Genomic DNA, 9709 nt, shown 5'->3' on the forward strand with positions numbered 1-9709 from the left:
ATTAGGCACATAAATATCTCTACTTAATTATATATGTGTTCTTGATTCAAGTTATAGAGATGTGCTTTCACGGCTTACAAAGCTGGGTTATACAAGTTGATGGGTCTATCAATGGATGAAGTTTCTAAGTGATGATGGGTTCTATAGGCTTCTATTGACTATCCTTCCTCTTGAAGTTTTGTTAGGAAAGTCCAATGTGTAATGTGCCTCTCAGTTAGACATTGTTCGAAAAGAAATAAATAAATGACACCAGGTCCATGTGCTAATGGCGCATGCAGCTCGCTTATTCACCAAGATTTCGGTTAAAATTTTTAGCTAGTTTGCATTACTATATCTTTGAAATTTTCACGTGATACAACCCCTTCAAATTAAACAAGTTTCTTCCATTGAATCTTTGCCGAGAATAAAGTGGCGTCCTTCGCAAATGATATCTTTCTGGTTAGAATTTTGAAGAGGAAAACTTAGAAAACGAAAATATTCGCTTACTGTATAAACCCGTTTTCATTTTTCACAAGTAGGTCCGTTTATTTGTGGGTATTTTACCAACGAAATCATCATTTTCCAAATTCAAATTGTATAGTATGTTATCAACAAAATATTTTCTTTACAAGTGAGAACGTTTATTCATCAGTAGCTTAAAAAAAGAATAATAATATTACACGTTCAACTTGCATAGCTCATTATCCATAAAATTTCAAATCTACGAGTGGGCTCATATATTGATCAAACGTACCACCAAAATAATTACTTTATTACTTTCAAATCCCATAGTAGATTATCAATTGCTTTAGATTGCAAAAGAGAATGAGCTCATATGTTCATCACATTTACCGCTGGTTCATGTGGGCCTTGTTGGAAATCACACGATTTTGATGGCTTTCGTGGATTGGATGCACGTGTATAAACCCTAATCATTTAATAATCGCTTGTCCTAACTTCTTCCTTTACTAGGCTGGTTGCGACAATTCTAGGCTGGCCAGCCACGTATTGGTATCGTGTAAGGGTGATCAATTTTAGAATATATATATCTCAAATAAGGAACTCAAACCTATCATGTTAGAGTTAGTTCCTGTTTTAAGATAGGAAATTGAGCAGGTTGACTCTAGAATTGGTATGGAACCCAACCGATTGGTTCTAGGCCGAATCAAGGTCAACTTAAGAAACCGGTCTACCTTTTCCCTATTTTATTTTTTATTTCATTGCTTAATTATATGCATATTTTTGGAGTTAATGGCATCACAAGTTTTCCATAACTTTCATAAAGCATTCATTTTTTTTTTCGATCACTTGAGTGACACGACTTCTAAAAAGTATTCACTTGAATATCACAACTTTTAAAAACCGTTCACTCACCTGACATGGCATAATACTTGTGGTTACCGTTTCTAAAATAAATAGACACCTCAAGTAATTGATTGAAAAATCATATGGCACTCAATTGGTAAAAATAAATAAATTATGACACTCAAATATGCTCCATATAAAAGTTGTGGCACCTGTAATATCATTTTTCTCCATATTTTTGCTAAAATTCCCAATTGGGAAACTGTAATGAACTGCTTATGCTGAAATGTTTAGCCTCATTGTTTTCGCAAAAGATTTTAACTAAGACACTGTATGGTTTGGTTTTGAAACGGTTCAAATCCGATTCTACGGAGAGCAAGCCTTGAAACCCGTTCAAAAGTTCAACTCGAGAGTTGGCAACTGAAAAGTTCAAGGCTGGGTAAAGCCGGTTGGGTTCGCTTGTCAAATAAAACCAGTTCTATTGCTCATCCCTGGTGTGTTTTAATTATTCAGTCGCTATCCCAAGTTTTCATCGAAATGGAGCCAAAATGTCGAACCAAAATGACCTTTCCAACATCCTTCGAACAAAGTATATCATTTTCTGGCCATGTCATCGTCCGGCTCATCGATTCCTTCGAAAGAAACAACAAATGCCAAATCCAATCAAACATTTTTACTTCATAAGAATACCCCTTATTGTTATTTTCCCGGTTGCCATTTCCTTTCTTGTTTGCTCCCCAGAAAGAGCCATGCAATTAGTCATCTTCTTGAGCTCTCTGTTTCTGTTTCTTGTTCTCTGGTCTCTTGCCAAGTTATTGCACAAGCTATGGTGGAACCCGCTCAGAATACAGAGGATGATGGCCCAACAGGGAATCACCGGCCCTCCCTACAGGTTCCTCCATGGAAGCACCAAGGAAACAATCAAGATGCATATGGAAGCCAGGAACACACCCATGAGCAATCTCTCTCACGACATATTCCCCAAGATTCAGCCTCAAATCAACAAATGGATAGGCACATATGGTAAATACCAAAAAATACTTTGCTTTATTACTGTTGTAAAATATAAAATTTGGGCTTTCGTTCAACTTCGTAGGGAGAAATTACTTGAGTTGGCTCGGACCTCAAGCTCAGCTAGTCATCACAGAGCCAGAGCTGGTTAAGGAGGTGCTGCTTAATAGAGATAAAACATACCCGAAAACAGGAAGCAAGGATTTCGCCAAGAAGATTGTGGGAGATGGGCTCGCAAGCGTACCAGGTGGCGAGAAATGGGCGAAGAAGCGCAAACTTGCCAACCATGCTTTCCATGGGGAAAGTTTGAAGGTACTTGAAATCGATGAAAAAAGAGATTTGTGTGAGTTGAAGTTTTACTATTTATTTCCGGGAAAATTTGAAATTGCAGAATATGGCACCAGCAATGGTGGACAGTGTTCACACAATGCTAGGAAAATGGAAGAATCAAGAAGGGAAAGAGATCGAGGTGTTCGGAGAGTTTAAGGTATTGGCAGCTGAAGTGATTTCAAGAACTGCGTTTGGAAGCAGCTACATCGAAGGAAGGAATATTTTTCAGATGTTGACAAGATTGGCCTTGTTAACATCCAGAAATACTTTCACTATAAGGTTACCAGGACTAAGGTATTAAACATTTCCTGGGAATTTTTTTTCTTTTGCCTATTATAGGATGCAGAAGCTAGGAAAGTCCAGTGAGCAAAGGCCACTTTTATATTGAACTTTAGATTTTTTAATATGATAATTCTATCGAAATTTTCCAGTTGAGTAAATGTATTTGAAGGAGAGAATTTTTTTTTTTGATAACCATTCTTATTGCTATTATTACTGCTGTAAGATCACACTTAGCAAGCTGAAAATTCCTGCATGGAGACAACAACTTGTTCATTGTGCAAATACAAACTTCAAGCCTTAATGTACTAAGGCATTTTACACCTTAGAATCAGAGTTTCAATTAGGCCTGAAAAATTATGGAATTTATTCTGAATCCTGCTGACAGTAAGCTTTGGAAGACGGTGGATGAAGTCGAAGCGGAGAAACTTGAGAAAGGCATATGTGATTCCATCGTACAAATGATCAAGAGAAGAGAGAAGAAGGTGATGGCTGGTGAAGTAGATTGCTTTGGGGATGATTTCCTAGGACAACTTGTGAAGGCTTTGCACGATGCGGACAAGAGCAAAAAAATTACGGTCGATAATCTGGTGGATGAGTGCAAGACATTCTATGTTGCCGGACACGAAACCGCCAATTCACTGATGGCATGGATGTTATTTCTCCTAGCGATTTATCCAGAGTGGCAAGAGGAAGCAAGAATGGAGGTTCTTAATGTATTTGGGAATAAAGACCCTAATTTTGATGGACTTGGAAAACTAAAGAAGGTATAGAAAACGATTTGAGTCTGGGTCTCGGTCGACCTTTTTTGGTTCATTTAAATTATAGGTTAGACATGATGCCAAACTAATTATGTTCCCCTTTTCCTGTGCAGATTAGCATGATCCTAAATGAAACTCTACGGTTGTACCCCCCTGTAGTTGGTTTGACTCGAAAAGTTGGCAAGAAACAGAGGTTAGGGAGGCTTCTTCTTCCTGCTGATATTCAAATCTTTGTACCAATTCCTAAGCTTCACAGTGACCCTGAAATCTGGGGGGAAGATGTGCATCAATTCAAACCAGAGCGATTCTCAGAAGGTGTAGCTAAAGCTACCAACAACAAGGCGGTTGTGTTCATCCCCTTCGGCTTTGGACCTCGATCTTGTGTCGGGATGAGCTTCGTGATGACTGAAGCGAAAGTCGCCCTTTCGATGATTCTCCAACGCTACAGCTTTGAGTTGTCCCCAGCGTATATCCATAGCCCAGCTCATATCGTCATGAACCGACCGCAACATGGACTTCAAATCAGATTTCATCCTCTGCAGTAGTTCATCAACATATGATGTTCAGTTGCAAATGTGCATAAATGCCTCCATAGATCAATTTGACAATGGCTCGTGAATTCTTGGCTCCAGAGGCTTGTGATATGTATGAAGGTATAAAGAACATCTTTCTCTTAATTTGCATAGTAGTTTCTCAGCATATAATGTATTTGGTTTGCCAAGACTCTTCATGATGTAAAATCTTGTGTCCTAGTTCTTGTAAGTCGTCAATTTGTAGGCATGTACCTCCTCTGTGTGTGGCTCTGTGTGGTCGAATGTCTAATGATTGGCTGGATGACAAGAATTCAATTGTCTTACGTAAGCTGCTCTATAGACTATGGGAACCAAGTTTATTTTAACAATTGATGACATGAGCTCTATTATTGGACCATATAATTAATGGTTTAGATGATAAAGAAACTGCAGCTAGTCCCTCGTGAGAGAGAGAGAGAGAGGAATTAGCGGACAACGAAGGTGATGACGAACGTGGTGCGTGCAGGCCACCTCAGGTTAGCAAAGTCAATGACAGCGTCGTGAAGAAGGTAGCAATAGAACGCTATGTGCTCGAGGAAGAAAAATGGAGAAAGGGGAAACGTCAGCTGAAATGATAATAATTAGTTTAAGGTGTGAATTTATCAGAGGGCTTCAATCCATAAAACATTCAATATTAATGATGTCAATGTTGATAAAATAATGGAGGTTCGTGTTAGAATATTTCACCAGACTGAGTTGAGGGCAACTGAACCCATTCAAGTGGCACCGCCACCAAGTGCCATTACAAAATGTCCCTAACCAATCTTTGATTTCCAAGATGTTGATATTCTATCAAACTCGACGAGTAGATTAATCCAGTGTTCTCCAAATCTCAACCCCCAACTTTCTTGAGACGAAAGTTCGTGAAAATTCTCATCCACAGTGTTCAGAAATGTAGGTTTTTCAGGAATTTCGAGACACTGTACATCTTTTCAGTGGTAAAGAGAGACATGAAGTGATCTTGAAAGAGATCAGTAATGAGTTTTTCCTATCCTTTCCCCATCGTTCACGAGTCTAAGAGTGGTATTATATCCTCTCCTGGCAATGGTTATTGTGTGAAAAAATTTGGTATTTTTCTAGATCAACAGGAATTTGCAGGCCTGGAACCTTTTCCGAATCTCTTTTTGTTATGGAACACGTTACCAAATTTGGTCCTGTTCCTATCTTTAACCTCTTTTATAATAGTACCTATGGCTCTTTGCAAATCAATGTCTCTAACATTACAGATGTCTTACTAGACTTTTGGATCTTTAGCTTACAATCTGCGAGCAAGATCAGGGTTTTTATTTGTTAGAAAGCCCAACTAAAGAATTTTAAATGACCATGTCTATAGAATAAACTCATGAAGAGCAGGTCCATACATGCGAAATCAATTGGGCAGGGTTAACTAAATTACCATGTTAGATAGTCCAATTCAAAAGTTAGCTTATAGATGAAAATACCACTTGTATACTAATATGGACGATTTTTTTTTTTTTGGTGTGTGAAAAACACATGGACTTTTAGTAACCAAATATCTCGTCACTAAAAGTACACAGTTCTTTGTGTCAACTATTCAACAACGAAACAAGCTGACACTAAAAGTAGATATTTTTATTGCCCTGACGCTCTAGCTAAGAAATGTCATGGCCCAAAGTACAGAGTTTTTTAGACTATTTCGTCAGTTTCAATCGTGCCACGACGGACGACTAGTATCCATGTCAATAATTTCCAACCAAAATTAAGTGGAATGTCTACATTGGAAATTGTCAAAAGATTTATGACTAAATTGACCAAATTAAAATATTTATGATTGAATTGACTCAAGTACAATAAAATTATGACTTTTTTTTAATCATTTTCCTAGTTTTTCTGGGCCTCATTTCATTTGCCACGAAGTTCTGCATCACTGGAGTTACAATTATCTCTAGAATTTTCGTCACCAATGGAGAAAGTATTATGTGCATTATTGATCCCAACTCTTATATAGATGTGGTATCACTAAATCAATAATCTCATAATTTCTTTGACAATCACCAAATCTTTAATGTTACAATTTTAGAAGATATATGATTGGCTTGACATTGGTACGATACATTACTCATAAATGAGTTGTTGAAACACGCAGAAGTTCTTGTATAAACTTGATCTCTAGCACCAAAATTTTAACAAATGAAGATACATTACAATCTGATAATGCCAGTATGAACACTTAGAGAGGGGGGGGGGGTGTGAATAGGTGTTCAAAAGAAATTTCGATAAATAAATGAGGAATAAAATAAATTTCGAACAAAGTTTGAGTAATGAATAGAATTTGATAAACAAGCCATTAGACTTCTGGTGAATGTTCAAAATTAGATAAGAGATTGAACTATTTTTGAAATACCTATAAGAATGCAACATATTTAAATAAGAAGAATTAAAGGAAGAGAATTTTGCACATGAATTTATATTGATCCAGCTTAGATCAAGCCTATATTCAATCTCACACGTTGACAGCCTTTTGGCTGGGATTTACAACAGCATTATTATAGAAGTACAATTTATGAGTGCAAACACTTAGTGGAAGATCATTTTTCATTCACTAAGTCACTCTTTTTTGTGATTTTCTCTCTTGAATATAATTTATAAAGATTGCCGAAGATGAACAAGTAGTTGAAAAGATTTCAGATTTTGGAATTTCAATTTTCACATCCACACTTCAAATAGACTAATTGACCTTCTTAAATACTCATCCACGCCTCACTAGCCGTTGATATTTTTCGGAGGAATTTCTTTCAATCAATCATTTGACAGAATTGATTAAGAAGATCTTATAGCTGTTTGAAGATTGAGATGGAAAATCCATGATTCTGGTCGCCCATGAAATCAGAATATAAGTTTCCACAAGTAGATGCTTCCCAAAAAGGAACTTGTCTTCAAGATTGATTTCATCAATCTGTGATTAATTCTATCAATAAAAAGAAAGTGAGATCCTTCTCCAGAGAGCTAGATGTTGTAGAATAAATTCCTAATAAGTTCATTTTGAATCATTGTCGCAAGATCAATAAATCTGAGTCTAATTTTATTCTCGTTCTGGACACAATTTTAATCTAGATTATGTCACAGTGGAAAATATTTTTAAAATGAATAGATTTTAGCAAAAGTCTTCAATATAACTTCAAAAGTATTTAAAAAAAATTAGAAGATTTTGTCAACTTTAAAACTTAGTATGAGTTTTCTCAACAGGATCCAATCCATATTGACCAAAAAAAAGGCAGAAACTCCCATGAAATTTACCAACCTTGCCATTAATTAGTTTTGTCCATGATAATTACGAAATTGTAAGTACATGAACCGATCCCAACTTTATTTAACAAGGATCTTTCTTTTTCCCCAACAGTACGCTACTTTATTGATAAGTAATGCTTTTATTGACTTTTTATGATCACGTGGGTTTTCGGTTTCCATCATGTGATCATCTGGATGTGGCCCGAGAAGTTAGCTAAATCCTTTTCGGATCCCGAGGAATAGTGGATCCAGCAATGAACCCAGAAAAGTACTTGATTGTGAATGGGCTAGGGAAGGTAATGCCTACAAGCTCCAGCATTTTCAATCTCTGTCAGTTGAGATGGCGATTTTAGTTACACAGGACCGAAAGCCAATGTCGGATAGTCTTGTCGACCTAACAAGGTTTGCTTAGATTATGGTAGGTGGTGATTATAAAAAAACATGAATACCAATTATTTATTTTTTAAATAGGAATATTGTTCAAAAAATCCTAAACCTATGACACTTTTGCCATTTTAGTACTAAATCCTTCAATTTTGTTAATTGAATTTGAAACATTTTTACTTTTTACCAAATGAGTCAATTTAACCACTTTAGGCCGGAATTTGTCGACGTGGATGCTAGTCGTTTTACGTGACACGGTTGATGCTAATGTGGACAAAATTTATTATGTTTAAATATTTTTTCAAATTTTTAAATATTTTTTTATTTCTTTTTCTCTTCTTTTCTTTTCTTTTTTCCTCTCTTTTCTTCCTTTGTTAGTTGCCCAGCCTCTAGTGACTGGCTAGAGGTTGTGACCGGTGAGGGTTGGCCTCGTAGACCTCGCGGGTGTTGGGCAAGGCTCATCCTCACCCGATCTCGATGAGGGCAACCTTGTGTGAGGCCGGCAAGGTCGCCCCTTGCTCGGAGGGTTGATCTCATCAATCGTAGCCTCTAGCCGATCGTTGGAGGTTGGGTAAGCGGCAAAGGAAGAAGAGAGAGGAAAAAAAAAGAAAAGAAAAGTAATCGATGGGTTAGATGATAAAGAGACTATAGGTAGCCTCACCCAATCCTGGCGAGGGCCACCTTGTGTGAGGCTGACGAGGTTAGCCCTCGCCTGATGGGCTGACATCATCGATCGCAACCTCTGGCCAATTGTCAAAGGCTAGGCAATCGGCAAAGGAAGAAGAGAAGGAAAAAAAGAAAAGAAAAAAATTCAAAAAGTAATTGATGGTTTAGATGATAAAGAGACTGTAGCTAGTCCCTCGTGAGAGAGAGAGAGAGAGAGAGAGAGAGAGAGAGAGAGAGGAATTAGCGGGCAACGAAGGTGATGACGAATGTAATGCGTTCAGGCCACCTTAAGTTGGCAAAGTCAATGACAACGTTGTGAAGAAGGTGGCAATAGAACACTATGTGCTCGAGGAAGAAAAATGGAGAAAACGGGAAATGTCGGCTGAAATGATAATAATTAGTTTAAGGTGTGAATCTATCAGAGGGGTTCAATCCATAAAAGATTCAATATTGATGACATCAACATTGATAAAATAATCGAGGTCGACGTTAAAATATTTAAATGATAAATTGCGCTTTCATCAAATAACTTAAGTTTTTAAAATAACTAGTAGCAATTCTACAAAATCTAACATGGTATCAAAGCTGGAGATCCTAAGTTTAAATTTTTCAAATCCCATTTGCCCCCTAATTAAGGGCGCGTTTGGTAACGTTTTTATTCCGAAGAACAATTTTTAAATAGAAATAGTTTTTTTTCTGTTCCCAAGAACAATTTTTGATTATAAGAACGCGCTTGGTAGCGCCTAAAATTTCTACTCCCGAGAAAGAAATGCATTTGGTAAAATTGTATAATTTTATTATTTCTTTTAGTTTTTTAATATTTTTATTATATTTTCCTTTTTTTTTTTTTTCTTCTTTCTTCTTTCTTTTTCTTTTCTCTCATTCTTCCTCTTTGTGGCTGGTCCCCGACGGCTAGCCGGACGAGGTCCAATGAGCTCGTCGAGCCTCACCTAACCACCGGTAAGGCTCGGCCTCACCTAGATATGGCGAGGCCGAGCCTCCTAGTGGCTTTGGTGAGTACCGCGAGGCTCGGCCTCGCCGGTGGCCTCGGTGGCTAGGTGAGCCTCGCCCGAGGCGGGTGAGCGCGAGGCTGACCTTGTGCCGGTCGACGAGGCTAAGCCTCACCATGCTTGGCCCAGCCACGAGAGGCTCGGGCCAACAAGCCTTGCCATG

General features: G+C 37.6%; 1 protein-coding gene across 1 annotated transcript; it reads left to right on the forward strand.

Moving 5' to 3' along the window:
• Positions 1-1809: 1809 nt before the first annotated feature.
• On the forward strand, positions 1810-4508 carry LOC104444484 (cytochrome P450 CYP749A22). The gene is made up of 5 exons (XM_010058156.3): positions 1810-2307; positions 2381-2607; positions 2687-2919; positions 3293-3671; positions 3779-4508. The coding sequence occupies exons 1-5, from the start codon at positions 1833-1835 to the stop codon at positions 4208-4210; spliced, it is 1746 nt and encodes a 581-aa protein (XP_010056458.2). The 5' UTR covers positions 1810-1832; the 3' UTR covers positions 4211-4508.
• The last annotated feature ends 5201 nt before the right edge of the window (positions 4509-9709 follow it).

This window comes from Eucalyptus grandis, chromosome 5 (assembly GCF_016545825.1).
Source record: "Eucalyptus grandis isolate ANBG69807.140 chromosome 5, ASM1654582v1, whole genome shotgun sequence".
NCBI lineage: Eukaryota > Viridiplantae > Streptophyta > Magnoliopsida > Myrtales > Myrtaceae > Eucalyptus > Eucalyptus grandis.

Excerpts from the sequence above, each read along its gene's own strand:
- LOC104444484 (XM_010058156.3), top strand. The coding sequence starts at position 1,833 with ATGTCGAACCAAAATGACCTTTCCAACATCCTTCGAACAAAGTATATC. Across the intron at positions 2,920-3,292 it reads ATAAGGTTACCAGGACTAAG|TAAGCTTTGGAAGACGGTGG; the intron begins GTATTAAACATT and ends TCCTGCTGACAG. Across the intron at positions 3,672-3,778 it reads GACTTGGAAAACTAAAGAAG|ATTAGCATGATCCTAAATGA; the intron begins GTATAGAAAACG and ends TTTCCTGTGCAG.